Source organism: Sinocyclocheilus rhinocerous, unplaced genomic scaffold (genome assembly GCF_001515625.1).
Source record: "Sinocyclocheilus rhinocerous isolate Xijiao unplaced genomic scaffold, SAMN03320098_v1.1 scaffold1214, whole genome shotgun sequence".
Lineage (NCBI taxonomy): Eukaryota > Metazoa > Chordata > Actinopteri > Cypriniformes > Cyprinidae > Sinocyclocheilus > Sinocyclocheilus rhinocerous.
In genome coordinates, this window is record NW_015627891.1 from 612,062 (window position 1) to 628,613 (window position 16,552).

General features: G+C 38.1%; 2 protein-coding genes across 6 annotated transcripts in view; both read right to left on the reverse strand.

Moving 5' to 3' along the window:
• Positions 1 to 4,865: 4,865 nt before the first annotated feature.
• On the reverse strand, positions 4,866 to 9,572 carry LOC107736837 (interferon alpha-inducible protein 27-like protein 2A). Its single transcript, XM_016548188.1, has 5 exons — positions 9,466 to 9,572; positions 5,867 to 5,902; positions 5,620 to 5,781; positions 5,305 to 5,448; positions 4,866 to 5,268 (listed from the first exon to the last, which is right to left on the reverse strand). Exons 1-5 carry the CDS (start codon positions 9,473 to 9,475, stop codon positions 5,192 to 5,194), a joined length of 429 nt encoding a protein of 142 aa, XP_016403674.1. The 5' UTR covers positions 9,476 to 9,572; the 3' UTR covers positions 4,866 to 5,191.
• A 5,064-nt stretch (positions 9,573 to 14,636) lies between these two features.
• Positions 14,637 to 16,552, reverse strand: part of LOC107736839 (interferon alpha-inducible protein 27-like protein 2A) — a 4,827-nt gene continuing 2,911 nt past the window's right edge. For all 5 annotated transcript variants that reach the window (XR_001639745.1, XR_001639746.1, XM_016548192.1 and 2 more), the window contains one exon: positions 14,637 to 15,215. Coding sequence is in view for 3 of the 5 variants with exons in the window: in XM_016548192.1 (XP_016403678.1) it covers positions 15,106 to 15,215 (110 nt within the window). In the remaining 2 variants the exon portion in view is untranslated. The remainder of the gene's footprint in view (positions 15,216 to 16,552) is intronic.

The window sequence follows — 16,552 nt, forward strand, 5'->3', positions numbered from 1 at the left end:
GAACACATATGTCTGCAAGATGTCTATTAAAAAGCGCTTCATCTGGAAAGCAGTGTACGAACCGATAAACATCTTTAAGATGTCAGTTTTACATACATTATAATTCATAAACATCTTAAAGACATTTTCTAAACAGGAAACGTCCTAGAGATGTATTGCAGATGAGCAAAAACTCTAAAAAAATACATCTTCCAGATGTAATTACACACAGAGACACCTCTGAGATGTATGTGCGCTATCAAAAAAAGGTTTTTAAGATGTTTATGATTATTCAGAATGTATGTAAAGCTGACATCTTAAAGATATTTATCAGATGTTTTAACAAAGATGTTGTTAACAAACATCTTGCAGATGTACATATGTGTGCTAACTGAGAAAAAATAAATCCATTTCAGTTTTTAGTGTTAAACACTGACATATTTTACAGTGTTCCTGCATGAACACATGGTGCCATTTACAGGTGCATCTCAATAAATTAGAATGTCGTGGAAAAGTTCATTTATTTCAGTAATTCAACTCAAATTGTGAAACTCGTGTATTAAATAAATTCAATGCACACAGACTGAAGTAGTTTAAGTCTTTGGTTCTTTTAATTGTGATGATTTTGGCTCACATTTAACAAAAACCCACCAACTCACTATCTCAACAAATTAGCAGCTATCGTCGGATCATCAGGATGGAATGAGAGGTAGAGTTGAGTGTCATCAGCATAGCAGTGATATGAAAAGCCATGTTTCTGAATGACAGAACCTAGTGATGCCATGGATGCCTACATCCAAAGATGGCTACATTGTAGGTCAGAAAATGGCAGATAATATATTTAAAATTGCTACATATTGACACAGAAATATAGATGCATATGCATGTAATGTGAATAAAGCCATGCTTATATAAAAATATTTTAAAACCATTGCAATTGAAAACACACTATGTCTGTCAATAATGGTGTAAACAAGTAAATCAGGTTTAAAAATATTGAAAGGTTTGAGCTAGGGCTGCACAATTAATCAAATTTCGAATCGCAATTACAATTATGGATGCCACAATTACATAATCGTTCAAAGCGGCAAGTAATCGTTCAAAGTCCATTACGAAGGCCATCTCGTTTAATTCTGAGGACACATCCTGAGACACAACTGATCCTAGGATTCGACCTCTGGAGGGCGCAGCCTTCTAAATGAGACACAGCTACAGCCACTGGACAACTAGAAAACTGATGGTGCATTCAAGTCCTCCTGGGACGTTCGTATTTACGAGTTGACAAGTCGTAATTACGTCGCCAGGTGCGTTCAAGTCACTTTGGTCGGAACAAGACGTCGATTTAACTTTTTAATATAAAATTCAATGATTTTTTTTAACTCTAGCCCTCATCTACAAAATGATCAATAAAGAATGTGCATCATTGTGTTTTTGCTTTTTCCTGTCATAATATATTCTATGGTAATTATACAATAATATAATATTTGATTCATTTCAACAAATTTACCGTCAATACAGACGCTGCATATTTCTAGTCTTTGGCTGCATCCGACATGTTTTCTCACTGACACGCCCGCAACTCGGAGCTTAAAGACAATTTCGAGTTTCCCACTCGTAAGAACGACTTTGTGGTGGCATTCATGTGTGTTCAACTCGTAAATTATCTCCAAATGACTACAGCCCCATTGACTCCCTCTGCCAATGTATTGATGAAATTAACAGTTGGATGTGCCAGAACTTTCTTCAGTTAAACAAGGAAAAAACTGAAGTCATTGCATTTGGAAACAAAGATGAAGTTGTCAAGGCGAATGCATACCTTGACTCTAGGGGTCTAACAACTAAAAATAAAGTCAGGAATCTTGGTGTGATTCTGGAGACAGACATTAGTTTCAGTAGTCATGTCAAAGCAGTAACTAAATCAGCATACTATCATCTAAAAAACATTGCAAGAATTAGATGTTTTGTTTCCAGTCAAGACTTGGAGAAACTTATTCATGCCTTTATCACCAGCAGAGTGGACTATTGTAATGGTCTCCTCACCGGCCTTCACAAGAAGACCATTAGACAGCTGCAGCTCATCCAGAACGCTGCTGCCAGAATTCTGACTAGAACCAGAAAATCTGAGCATATTACACCAGTCCTCAGGTCCTTACACTGGCTTCCAGTTATATTTAGGATTGATTTTAAAGTACTTTTACTCGTTTATAAATCACTCAATGGCCTAGGACCTAAATACATAGCAGATATTTTCACTGAATATAAACCTAACAGACCACTCAGATCATTAGGATTAGTCAGTTAGAAATACCAAGGGTTCACCCACAACAAGGGGAGTCTGCTTTAGTCTGCTTTTGCCGCCTGCAGCTGGAACCAGCTTCCAGAAGAGATCAGATGTGCTAAAACATTAGTCACATTAGTCACATGACTCAAAACTCATCTGTTTAACTGTGCATTTACTGAATGAGCACTGTGCAATGTCCGAACTGATTGCACTATATTCTATGTATAATCGTTTTCTTAAATTAATTTTAAACCTCTTAAATAAATTTTTATATCATTTTCAAAGTTTTTAAATTCCTTGTTTTATTGTTGTGATTATTGTTTTTATTTTATTTTATGTAAAGCACTTTGAATTACCATTGTGTATGAAATGTGCTATACAAATAAACTTGCCTTGCCTTGCCTTGCCTATCTCTATCTATCTTTCTATCAAACTGGATTTTGACCTTTGACCTGTACATCAAATACTTACATCTATCTATCTATCTATCTATCTATCTATCTTCGACCACAATATCAAAAAGAAGATACTATGTCTGCTTTTGAAGAAATTGATAGCAAAATTTTGGAAGAAATAGTACAGCACCTTAAATCGTCAACCTGCTATCTTGACACACTTCCCACATATTTTTTCAAAAGGGTGCTTAACTGTTTGGAAGCAGATCTCTTAGAAGTGGTGAACGCCTCACTTCTTTCTGGGACTTTTCCAGACTCCCTGAAAACTGCAGTTGTTAAACCCCTTCTGAAAAAGAGCAATCTTGATAACACCATATTGAGCAACTATAGACCAATATCAAACCTTCCTTTTATAGGAAAGATTATTGAAAAGGTAGTCTTTAATCAGCTGAACAAATACTTAAACTCAAATGGATACCTGGACAATTTTCAATCTGGTTTTCGACCGCATCACAGCACAGAGACAGCGCTCATTAAGATAATAAATGATATTCGCTTAAATTCTGAATCTGGCAAAATATCAGTGCTGGTACTACTAGATCTCAGTGCTGCGTTTGACACTGTCGATCATAACATACTACTAGAGAGACTGGAAAACTGGGTCGGGCTTTCTGGGATGGTAATCAAATGGTTCAGGTCATACTTAGAAGGGAGAGGTTATTATGTGAGTATAGGAGAGCATAAGTCTAAGTGGACGTCCATGACATGCGGAGTCCCACAAGGCTCAATTCTTGCACCGCTCTTGTTTAGCCTGTATATGCTCCCACTAAGTCAAATAATGAGAAAGAACCAAATCGCCTATCACAGCTATGCAGATGATACCCAGATTTACCTAGCCTTATCTCCAAATGACTACAGCCCCATTGACTCCCTCTGCCAATGCATTGATGAAATTAACAGTTGGATGTGCGAGAACTTTCTTCAGTTAAACAAGGAAAAAACTGAAGTCATTGCATTTGGAAACAAAGATGAAGTTCTCAAGGTGAATGCATACCTTGACTCTAGGGGTCTAACAACTAAAAATCAAGTCAGGAATCTTGGTGTGATTCGGGAGACAGACCTTAGTTTCAGTAGTCATGTCAATGCAGTAACTAAATCAGCATACTATCATCTCAAAAACATTGCAAGAATTAGATGTTTTGTTTCCAGTCAAGACTTGGAGAAACTTGTTCATGCCTTTATCACCAGCGGGGTGGACTATTGTAATGGTCTCCTCACCGGCCTTCCCAAGAAGACCATTAGACAGCTGCAGCTCATCCAGAACGCTGCTGCCAGGATTCTGACTAGAACCAGAAAATCTGAGCATATCACACCAGTCCTCAGGTCCTTACACTGGCTTCCAGTTATATTTAGGATTGATTTTAAAGTACTTTTACTCGTTTATAAATCACTCAATGGCCTAGGACCTAAATACCTAGCAGATATGTGCACTGAATATTAACCTAACAGAGCACTCAGATCATTAGGATCGAGTCAGTTAGAAATACCAAGGGTTCACACAAAACAAGGGGAGTCCGCTTTTAGTTATTATGCCGCCCGCAGTTGGAATCGGCTTCCAGAAGAGATCAGATGTGCTAAAACATTAGTCACATTTAAATGCAGACTCAAAACTCATCTCTTTAGCTGTGCATTTATTGAATGAGCACTGTGCGATGCCCCAACTGATTGCACTATATTTTATGTATAATCATTTTCTATTCTTAACTGTTTTAAATTAATTTTAAACCTCTTGAATACATTTTTTTTTAATCATTTTCAAAGATTATTATTTTCTTTTCTGTTATGTAAAGCACTTTGAATTAGCATTGTGTATGAAATGTGCTATATAAATAAACTTGCCTTGCCTAAATACGATCTATCCGACATGACTTGAACGCACCAACAGTTGACAGAAGCCTTACCAAAGACTTGCTTACTAGAAATGGGTACAGTGACATCTGCTGGTCAGATTGCAGTATTTCAGGCGATGACATGGCGGGTTGTAAATGTTTAAAATAGCCACATACTGTATCCACACAGAAATACACAATAAATGTGTAAAGTGCATAAAGCCAGGGAAAAGAACAAAGTGCATCCCTCATTTTTTAATAGGTTGCAAATACCAGCATTATGACAATGGTGCAAACTTCTTTAAATGACTAGACAGTTAATTAAGTCAGGTCACCTTTATTTTGTAATGCTTTATAAAATAGAGATTGTTTCAAATCAGCCTCAAAGTATTAAAAAGGAAAGTAATACCAACTTCAAATATAAGACAAATCCAAATTCTGCTGTAAAGATTCAATTAGGATATTCAAGGACACAAATCATTTTAATTACAATTTATTGCATTCATACTGAAAATGTTTTAATTGTTTAATAAGAAAGTGATCTTCAGTCACATTACATGCACATTCTACTTGAACAAGCATAAAATTAACATGCACATACAAAGTGCTCACACAAATACATTGTTATCAGTTATTAACAGAGGCCCTTATTTTGGCATAAGCTCTTTGGTCTCCTGCAAATGTATCATCTCTGTCTCCTCCTCTTCTTCATCTCCATTTCCATCTCCATCTCCATTTCCATTTCCATTTCCATCTCCATTTCCATTTCCATTTCCATTTCCATTTCCATCTCCATCAATCTTGGAATGAGAGAGCAAATCTGCAGCTCCACCTATTACAGCACCTGCTGCTCCACCTACAGATGCCACGACTGCTGTCGCACCTGCAGACAGTCCAGCAGCACCTGACCAGGAAGAACAATCTTTGCATCACCAAAAATTTGTAAAACATTCTTGAACACTTTGGGAATGACATGGGGGTTCAGAAAATGATGAACATGTTTATGTTTTTTTGGTGAACTATTCCTTTAAAATGGAAAATGGACATAGGCACATGAACTTTTAATAAACAATACCTGCAGATTGGAGGAGAGCAACCAAACTTCCTGCAGCCACACCGCCCCCATTGGCAATGGCTGCTGATGACATCATGCTGGCAGCCATAGAACTTGCTGCTATACCAGCAGAGGTGAATCCAGCCATGCTGAGCGCCACCGGGGCCAACGCAACCGTACCGACTAATGGACACAAATAACAAATAATTATCTTGTGTACAACTGATGTGCTTTCATTTAAAGAAAAAAATCATCAGAACACCGTTACCTGCCCCTACTGTGACCCCGATTATGGTGAACAGTCCTGAAATGGATAAAACTGATAAAATCACTGCAGAAATTATTTACAAATGAAGGGTTGCAAAATTCTGAGAATTTTCAAGACTGGAAAAATTCCATGGGAATTAACGGGAATATCTTGGAATTAATGGGAATAAACTGGGAATTAGCAAAATGGCAGGAACAGGGAACTTAAATGTAGTTGAAAATTGAATGCAGATTTAACGCAGTTTCAGTTGAATTTCAACCCTGCACATTCCTCAATCACATGCACACAGCACACTTACTGCAGGCCACACACCCTACATGCACTGTGCATTCATCCATAACATGCACAGATCATTTCTTGAATCCTGCACACAAAAGATTGGACTAAATGATTGATGTCAAAATGTCCATCTTGGTGAGTATTCACGTAAATTACATAAATATTACATACATTTATGTTTAAATCTTCCTTGTGCTGTGTGCAAGCTATTGCGCAGCAGAATTATACCATTGTAAAAACAAATACATTGACTGAGCAAACATTTAGGTGAGAAAAAAAAACTGTCTAAAAATTACCCTCCCCCACACACAATCCCCCCTAATCATTTAAGGGGGGAATTCCCCCCATTTTTCAGGCTTCCATTCAAGTTACTTGGGTAAATATATTTGATCTATATTCAGTTTTAACTAGCAAATACCAAACCGTGTTTATACAGCCGCTAACTAACCAATAAATCAGATATTAAAAAAGTAAGCTAGTTAGCACTATTTCAATTTATGGGGTTAGGTATCATGTGCTAGCTAGCTCAAGCTGTGATGCTCTTTCTTGTACCTTCTGCTAACCAGTTTTCTGTGTTATCATACAGAAGTAGAGTACTGGTCAAAAGCATGGACACATTACAATTTAATGTTTTTGAAAGAAATCTCTTATGCTCATCAAGCCTGCATTTATTTGATCAAAAATACAGAACAAAACAGTAATATTGTGAAGTATTATGACAATTTAATAATAAAAAAATGGTTTTCTTGGTAATATACTTTAAAATATAATGTATTTCTGTGATCAAAGCTAAATTTTCATCAGCCATTACTCCAGTCTTCAGTGTCACATGGTCCTTCAGAAATCATTCTTGCTGATTTATTATCCATTTTGATCATTATTTTGATATAACCTGTGATATTTTTTCAGGATTTTTTTTTTGTTGAATGAAAAGGAAAAAAAAAAAAACAGCATTTATTTAAAATATAAATAACAATATACTATTCCGAGGTTTGGGGTCAGTATTTTTTTTCTTTGTTCTTTAAAAAAAAAAAATATATATATATTTTTTTTATTCAGCAAGGATGTGTTAAATTGATAAGAGGTGAGAGTAAAGACTTATATTTTTTAGAAAATATTAATATTTTGAATTAAAGTTGTTCTTTTCAAGTTTTTATTCATCAATGAATTCTGAAAAAAAGTATCACAGGTTCCAAAAAAAACAACGTAATTTAAAAAATTTGTATTAGTTTGCATGCATGTCGGCTTATGACCAATCAAAATGTTTATATGTATGTTTGTATATGATACAGTTTCCCCAAATTTCCAATTAATTCCCATAAATTCCTGTTAAGTTTCCAACTTGGAATATTTCCAGAATTACCCAGATTAAGTTCCCATGGAATTCATAAGACAAAAATAACTCAAAAGAAATCATCATATATTACCTTTTGTAACACTGGTCTTAAAATATATTTTGAAACCCTTTCTATTATGAGATCACAAAACAAGAAGCGTATTAAATCAATAAAGTTTCTAAAGCTTTTAAAATTGATGTAACTGCCCTAATATTACATAACACCTTTTCCATGGAAATTTTCCGCCACCTTTGCAACCTACAAACTCTAAATATTATTGGAATTATTTTTTCTTTTTTTTTTTAAATGTTCACTGGCAATTGTCTGACAAATATTGCATTTGAATAAAGGCTTGTTCACACCGGGACGAATATCGCGCACGATTATCGCCGACGTTTAACGCCTCGTGACAAAAAAAGGGCGCCAATGTGAGTGTGCACACCGACGCGCAAAATGCGAGGCGTAAAACCGTAATTAAAAAAAAAAACGCCTATACTCAAGCCCCGTTCACACTGCCAGCGACTTTTTCGCTGTATGTCGCTAGACTCCGTGCTGTGAAGACGCTTGTGGGCGTTCCTACTGCTGTAGCTCGAATGTTAAAGAAACCGTTGGCTGTCTGAGTGAGTTTGATTCATACATTGATGGTTCGAGTTGTTAATTATATGCAGTGAGCAGTTTAGCACCGGTTAATGATTTAATGCACGAGCCCTGCTGTAGTTTATATAACAACACTCTCCAACAGCAGAATGGTACTTTTATTTTTTTTTAGTCTAATTCCTAGTCATAATAGAATGATATCTCAGTTTTACCGGCAATATACAGTTTGTGATTGCATTTTATATGTCCAGATATGTCCAGACGTGCAGTCTACCAATAACATTAGAGCTACAGCAGTAGGAACGCCCACAAGCGTCTTCACAGCACGGAGTCTAGCGACAAACAGCGAAAAAGTCGCTGGCAGTGTGAACGGGGCTTCGGGCTAGTTTTTTTGGTTTGACGCGCCGCGTTAAAAACTGGCCGACCAATGAGATTGGCGCTTTTGTTCACGTGCCTGGAGCTGCTGAAGTTACAGTAAAACACGACTTGGTGGCGCTCAAGCACAAAACGGTCTTGCCGAACACACATTGATACCTACCTAACGACAAAGAGGAAGTAAGTAGACCAAGAAGATGCATCGAGGCAACATGAATGCAGAGCTGCTGATCTCATTGGTGTCTGAACACAAAGGGCTTTATGAAAAACGCGACAGCGACTACAAAAATCTCGATAAGAGGGAGTTGTTATGGAGAGGAATTGCAGATCAAATAGGATTCGATGTGTACCGGGGTATTTCTGTTTTTCATTAAGCGCCATCTAATGTCGGAGTGAATTTGCACGTTCACTCGGCTCATCGCCTGCGAAAATCGTATGAACAGAAAAGACGCGTCGAAAAACGTCGGCGATAAACGCGCGCGATAAACGTCCTGGTGTGTACGAGGCTTAAGATTAGAGAGATACATTAGGATACTGCCCAATAAATGGTTAATTGCTACTTTTTGCTGATTTATCAGTTAGACTGTAAGGAGGAAGAAAGTCTGTCAGTTATTCAGTGTAATATACAATCCTTTGGGAAAATCTTATAAGATCTCTTATTTGCTTTTGAATTGTAAATTCGTCTCGTCATTTACTATTTTGAACACGCCATTAGCTTATTTTATGCCGTTTTGCAGTGTATATACTAAAATTTCTTCTTCAAAATACAACCTCTAACTCACAAATAATGCTATTTGAACAACAGATTTCTAAAATATTTATTTGAATCATAATGATTTCATTTTCTGATCGAGCATTGTGTTTATTTTAAATATAGCAAAAAAAGTTACCCGGAGCCGAAACCGCACTTTTGCATTTTGCCTCATGCTATATGACACCGGCATATATCTCATTCCCAGTAAGGGTAAAATATTTGCATATTCACCAGAAGCAAGCGTTTGCGCTACTTACCGCGTTTCATGATCTAAATGATCGTACAGAACGAGAAGGGTGTTTTTATGCACACGGATATGTGCCGCAGTAAAGTAATGACGTAACAAAACCGAAACTTATTACCGGAGCGGGAAATCACATGCCGTCTGACTCCTTCATCCGGGAAATACCTTCACTGGGAAAGCAGATCTGAATGGGAGCATTTCTGCTCTAGCACCCTAACAAACTGCTGTTGTGTGGAAATAGAGGTGATTGTCTTTGTCTTCTTGAACATGTTTACCTTGATATAGCTAGTCATTTACATTTTTAGATATAATAATAAATGTCAACTGAGAAATATCATTCCTTGTCATCCTAATGGTGACTGTCACATGACACGCTGACCCAACCAAACCCTGTAACAGGCGTTTATTGTGGTAGTGTGAACTGGCCTCCTTTCTGATACAGGCAGTCAGCTGATCAGATAAATAATAACCAGACTGTAACAGCTTTCCACTAAGCCGCTGGTATTGGTAATAGGAGTGAACAAGTAGCCTGTTTGACGCTTAGAAATAGAGTCCATGCAAAACAAATGTAAGATGCAAACAGTGTCTTTCTTTATTGTGCTCCAATGAATAAACAATAGGCTTGCTTGAGATGAGCCTGGCCTCGCCTGAAATGTAGGCGAGAGTAGGCGGCTGCAGTGAGGGGAGGAGTGAAATAAGCGCAGTCAAGACGGACAGTTCTGACCTCTCGAAGTGGAACAGATACCAACGAGATCAAAGACCGATATCGCGTTATTCACACTCATGTGCTGTGCTGCTGATTAACATTATATAATTTCAGTTCTGTTGCCTTTATATAAAAACAAATATGATGAACAAGACACTCAAAGTGCTTGCTATTTAATTCCATACGAAAGGCGTATTTGAACTCGGCATTAGCCTATTCCGACACAGCCGCCTCGCCATCGAGAGAGTTTTTTTTTGCACACGTCAGCATGACATCAGAGCAAATCGGACGTAACTCGGACATATTTCATACTTCATGGAGAGGTTTGAGAACCCCTGGTCTAGAAGACTTGAATAGTGCAGAATGCGGACTGTTTTTATGGTGCCTTTCTATTGGTCATATACAGTATTTGTTCGCAAGAGCTTGACATCTATCATTTTAAGGAATAGAGCTCCAATTGTGGAAAAGAGTATACAAATTATTTTGATGATGAAAAATACAGTAAACAGTACTGTGAAATATATAATGTTACTATTTAAAATAGCTGTCTTCTATGCGAATATATAGTAACATATAATTAATTGCTGTGATCAAAGCTGAATTTTTAGCATCATTACTCCAGTCTTCAGTGTCACATGATCCTTCAGAAATCATTCTAATATGCTGCTCAAGAAACATTTTTCAGATTATTCTGAATGTTGAAAACAGTTGTGCTGCTTCATATTTTTGTAGAAAATGTGATACCATTCAGTCTTGGGTAAGATTAAAAAATATAAATTAATATTTTTCTTCAACAAGGTTGAATTAAATTGATTTAAGTGACAGTAAAGATATTTACACATATTACGAAGTACTTATATTTCAAATAAATGCTGTTCTTTAACTGATAATGATTAAGTAGCAAATTAAGCAGCATTAAAATGATTTCTGAAGGAACATTGAAGACTGGAGTAATGATGCTGAAAAGTCAGCTTTGATCACAGATATAAATTACATTTTAAAATATCTTAAATAGAAAACTGCTAATATGTAGGCTACATTGTGACGAATAACGTAAATGGCATTAAAATCTGAGAAATTTGAAAAGGCCAGTAGTAGTTTGTATTCCTGAAAATTAATGTCTGTCGTTTAACATTTTTTTTAATCGTTAAACAAACGCAAATATTGTTATCGTTAAACGGTTGGCAAATATTGCTGAATTGTCTCGTCATGTTAAACTGCTTACATCTTACCTCAGCTCGCATTCAAGTCGCGCGCAGGTAGTAACCAGTTGAGCCGGTTCACAAAATCGAACTGAATCGAACTTTAGTTCCGGGTTGATGACGCAGGACGCACAGCTGAAGTAGCACGTCCGACTCAAAAAGAACCTAAAGTTTGCCGAGGACTCAACAAGAACCGAATGAGCCGGTTTAACCAACTGTCGAAGTTTGCCGAGGATTACCGAGGACTCAAAAAGAATGGAATGAGCCGGTTTAACAAACTGTCACTAGTGTGTCTTCCCTACTACCAATACACACCTGTTGTCTCATTAACCAATTGCCCTTATATACCATGCCAGAGCGCCAACCAATGGACAAATATAAAATTGCTTCATCTACTGTGAAGATTTGTTTTCTTCTTAAACCAACACTCTTAAAAATTAAGGTTATTTATTGGCATCTATAGTTCCTTGTAGAAACATCTCGGTTACGTATGTAACCTTGGTTCCCTGAGTAGGGGAACGAGATGCTGCGATGACGTCATCGCTTTGGGAACACCTTCGGTGTGACAATGTCTGAAGCCCTTATACCATCACGCCACTTCATTGGCCAAATAGCACCACCCCCAAAGCGCACGTAGGTGAGCTATATAGCGTGCTGCGCGCTATTTTCATCAGATTTCACTGATTTACAAAGGAAGCGCTATCAAGGTACGGAACGGCCGAGCATCGCAGCATCTCGTTCCCCTACTCAGGGAACCAAGGTTACATACGTAACCGAGATGTTCCCTCTCATAGGCTCACTTCGATGCTGCGATGACGTCATCGCTTTGGGAACGCTATACCATAACGCCTGACGTACCTTAGATAGCTAGAAGACCAAGGAAAGCGTCTGCTCAAGCGGATAAGACCCGGGAGCCAGGAGCCAGGAGCCATCCCTACGTCCAGACTATAAAACTTGATGAATGTGCTAGGAGAGGACCATCCTGCCGCAGCACAAACATCTTCCGTCGAAGACCCTTTAAAGAAGGCCTGAGAAGAAGCCACTGCTCTTGTAGAATGAGCACGCACCCCTAGAGGCGAAGTCAAGCCACGCGCCCGTATAGGATCCCGAAGCACCTGAGTGGCGGGAAAAACTATAATGGGAAGATGTCCGATTCTGTCGGGCCTGCCCATTGCCCCAACAGTGGGAGCTTTGGAGGCCGTCATAAACGGGCCATGCTCGCATGACCCTTGGGCTTTTTCTCGAACTCTGAAGGCTGGAACGCGCAGAGTATCCGAGGAGGTGCTCGTCGTAAGGACTCGATCTAAAACTGCCCGAGGCGCAATATGCGGCGGGACGGTCAAGATCAGAGTCGGGAGGCCACAGCGAAAGAGTCGAATACGCTTGTGCGGTTCGTACACTCTCTCTAAAGGAGGGCCTGGCCTCCGAAGACGAGCAGAGGAATCAGGAACTGCTATTAGGGGCCTGAGGACGAGAGGGCTTTGCCGTCTAACTCAGGTCTACTCGCTTGCGTTGCCGTTTGCGCCGGCTCGCTATCCCACTCTAACCCCAGCTTATCCACGGCGCGCGTTACAACATCTAATAGTTTGCTGTAAGACGGGGAGGTACGTTTCTTCTGTCCACTCGGAAGGAGAGAACTGCACAGTTCGCCCAATAAATCCTCCGAATCGGAGGCTGCTGTGGTGCTTTCCTATGGGCGACTGATGATTCGCTTCCTGAAGGAAATGAAATCTGATGAAAATAGCGCGCAGCACGCTATATAGCTCACCTACGTGCGCTTTGGGGGCGGTGCTAAGCGCTATTTGGCCAATGAATTGGCGTGATGGTATAAGGGCTTCAGACATTCGTCACACCGAAGGTGTTCCCAAAGCGATGACGTCAGTCATCGCAGCATCGAAGTGAGCCTATGAGAGGGAACTTTAATATCCCTGTAACCTTCAATTTCACAAAAGCTTCTTTATAGAGGAAAATGGTTCCTCAGAATATTAAAATGTTCTTCAAAAATGGCTTATATGAGATCACGGGAAAAACCCCACCTGAAGAGGGTTTTAGCAGCAAAGCCATAGAATAACTGTTTTTGGTTCCCCAAATAACCTGTTAATGAGTTCTTAAAAAGGCCATTACTTTCATTGTGTGAAGAACAATTTAATTATCTCAAGAAACATTTTCCACTGTAAAGAACCTTTTGTGCATTGGAAAAATTCCACAGATGTCAATAAAGAACTTTTTTTTTTTTTTAAAGATTCTATTTGGTTGTACTATACCCTTCTGGTCAACTTCAAAACTTTGTATTGAAAATTATTTTATCCATGATTAATCACGTGTTTGTGCTATTCATCATTTGTAAGTCAGTGTGGATTATAAAGTGTCTGTAAAGTAATTGTCAATGTAACATGTAAAAGAATGCAAAAATTATAGATTTTAATAAATAATACTTTAGGAATTATGGAAGTTTTTAAATTTGCATTGATTGATCTTACACAAATACATTTATCTTACATATATCTTTTTAACATTTTATATCTTTTGAATGTAATCATTAATCAATAAGTATTCAATGATCAAGGTATTGTGCAGTCTAGAGAGTAGGGCTGCACGATAAATCGCATGTGATATTTAACGCGCATCTTATCAGTAAAGCCGGTTCTGTAATCAGCGGTAAATCTCCATCACCTGCGGGCTTTCACATTGAGCAGCATTAACTACACAGAGCCGTTGTTCACTGACGAGCTGCGCAAAACCACGTTCATATTCGCGCGATTTCTTGCGCAGCTCGTCAGTGAACAACGGCTCTGTGTAGTTAATGCTGCTCAATGTGAAAGCACGCAGGTGATGGAGATTTACCGCTGATTACAGAACCGGCTTTCTGACAAGAGGCACGTTTAATATCGCATGCGATTTATCGTGCAGCCCTACTAAAGAGTAAATGTTTTTTTTTGTGTAACTTTTAAGGGGTCACTCAGCTAGTGTGAATTTGCCAGGTGTGTGCATACGTGTCAGTCTTTACATGTTTTTATGAACGTTAGCAATATGCATCAGATATGACATGGCGTGATGGAGGCGACTCTCCAGGGAGCCTCCTGGTTGGTCGAAGGCTGAGGACCCAAGGGATTTCGGTCACCTTGAAATGTAACCGTTGTCTTTATAAGCTACTGTGAGCCTGTTTGTTCATCTCTTTGCTCACAGACAACAAGCTGTGTGAAAACCAGATCACTTACTGCAGAAAATTTAAGCAAGACAAAGACAAAACTCTGGGTTTTCATTCTCAGTCTTCACAATTATTTTATTCTGGCGACAGAATTCAAATTTCAAAAGTCACATTATTAGCAACATGAATTTACTACATGGATTCGTTTTAAAGTAGTTACATTTTCGCAATCTATGAAAAACAGTGAGTATGAATAATTCTGCACAGGATGTAAACACAATGTAAAAGTGCTTTAAGAAGATACATTTAAACAGACCACATTTTTTTGACCACATAAAAAAAACAAAAAAATTTTTTTAGTGTGACTTCTAGCGTAGAATCCCCGCATAATTTTAGTTACAAAGTGCCAAATGAAAAAAATTCACAGATTTTTCGATATTTCTAAAGTTTTGGGTGCTTACATTCTTATTTTCAAAATGTTATAAATTGTTTACAATCAAGCTACAGACAATTACTTTAAACACACAGTGGCTGCTACTAAACTCCTTTCATGGTAGCCGGCTGTGAACAGAAGCTCTTTGGACTCCAGTACATGTCTCATTTCCTCATCCTCTTCAAGAAACCAACTGCTCCACTTACTAGAGCTCCTGCAGCACCGCCCACAGATGCCACACCAGCTGTTGCTGTTGCAGACATACCAGCAGCACCTGAAAAAAATTCAAATTAAAAAAGCTTTATTGTCTATCCCCAATGGGGTAGAAAATTGTCTTTAGACAAAGGCTCAAACAACACAAATAATGGTTACACTTTACTTGAAGGGGTGTGCATAAGACTGACATGACACCTTCATAATCATGACATGACACCTACATAATCATGACATGACACGTCATGAATATGAAGGTTTTTTATGCATGTTTATGACAACTGTCATTAAGTGTCATTCGCTCAGTTATGTGCATACGACCTCCTTCATATTCATGACATGTGTCATGTCATGATTATGAAGGTGTCATGTCAGTGTTATGCACACCCCTTCAAGTAAAGTGTTACCCAAATAATAATCACAACTAAAGTTAACAATACATACATCACTTCAAAAAACAATAACCTTTAAGATCCTATTTAAAATACCAATGGCAGTTGGGATAAAGGTCGTCTTATATTTGGCATTTTTCACCAAAGGCACTTTATCCTGTCTGCCGGATGGATGTAACTGAAAAGAACTATGCAGGGGATGGGAAGAGTCTCCCACAATAACAGAGACTTTCCTTTTTAATGCCACAGTATCCACTGTATTTCTGACGGGCCTACTGCGTTTTGAATTATGGGTGGCACTTCCGGGTTTGGGGGAACTTCCTTTCAAAAAGACTGAAACGAATAATTTCAAATCATAAGGTTGCCCTACAAATAAAGCTTATCCGTCTGTTTGACTGAATGAGCTGTCAATTTCCTTCATGTTTTATTTTCAGACATCATGAGAATAACGTAACGCTTGGTCTTTTAACGTGACATGTTATAAGAATATCTATGGCAAAAGCTCTTTTCAGTCCCTGCATTCTTTTCCTCATGATCATTTTTTTTTTCTTTTGCATTCCACTGTAATAGTATGAAAAAGGAAAACATGTACTGCCCATTTGTGGCCTGTTCTCCAGATTTAATTTACGATATCTCCCAATTCACTGGAAGGCACGAAGAAATTTTTCTCCTCAAATCCTCACGTCTCTATCCAGGTTTGTTTGTTTTCACAGGTAATACAATTTATTATCTGCCAAAATGATGAAAATCACTTTGAAATAGTATCACACAATGCTGAAGTTAATTAACATTTTTGATTAAGGCAACATATATTACATAATACAGATATTACTACAGTGATATGTCACCCGTCCGTTATTGCTGTGGAAGGGATCGGGCTTTTGGGGTTATTCATGGTCTGTTGAAAGTACCTTGTTTATGCTTTATGTCATTTTAATGTTCGATGGTTGAAGTGTGAGTAGAATAATGTCATCTCATTGTACCCAGTAAAAAAAAAAAAAAAAAA

Coding starts and splice junctions, on each gene's coding strand:
- LOC107736837 (XM_016548188.1), bottom strand. Junction 5,449..5,619: donor TGCTCTCCTCCAATCTGCAG/GTATTGTTTATT, acceptor CTTCCTGGTCAG/GTGCTGCTGGACTGTCTGCA. Junction 5,269..5,304: donor AAATGGAAATGGAAATGGAA/ATGGAGATGGAA, acceptor ATGGAGATGGAG/ATGGAAATGGAGATGAAGAA.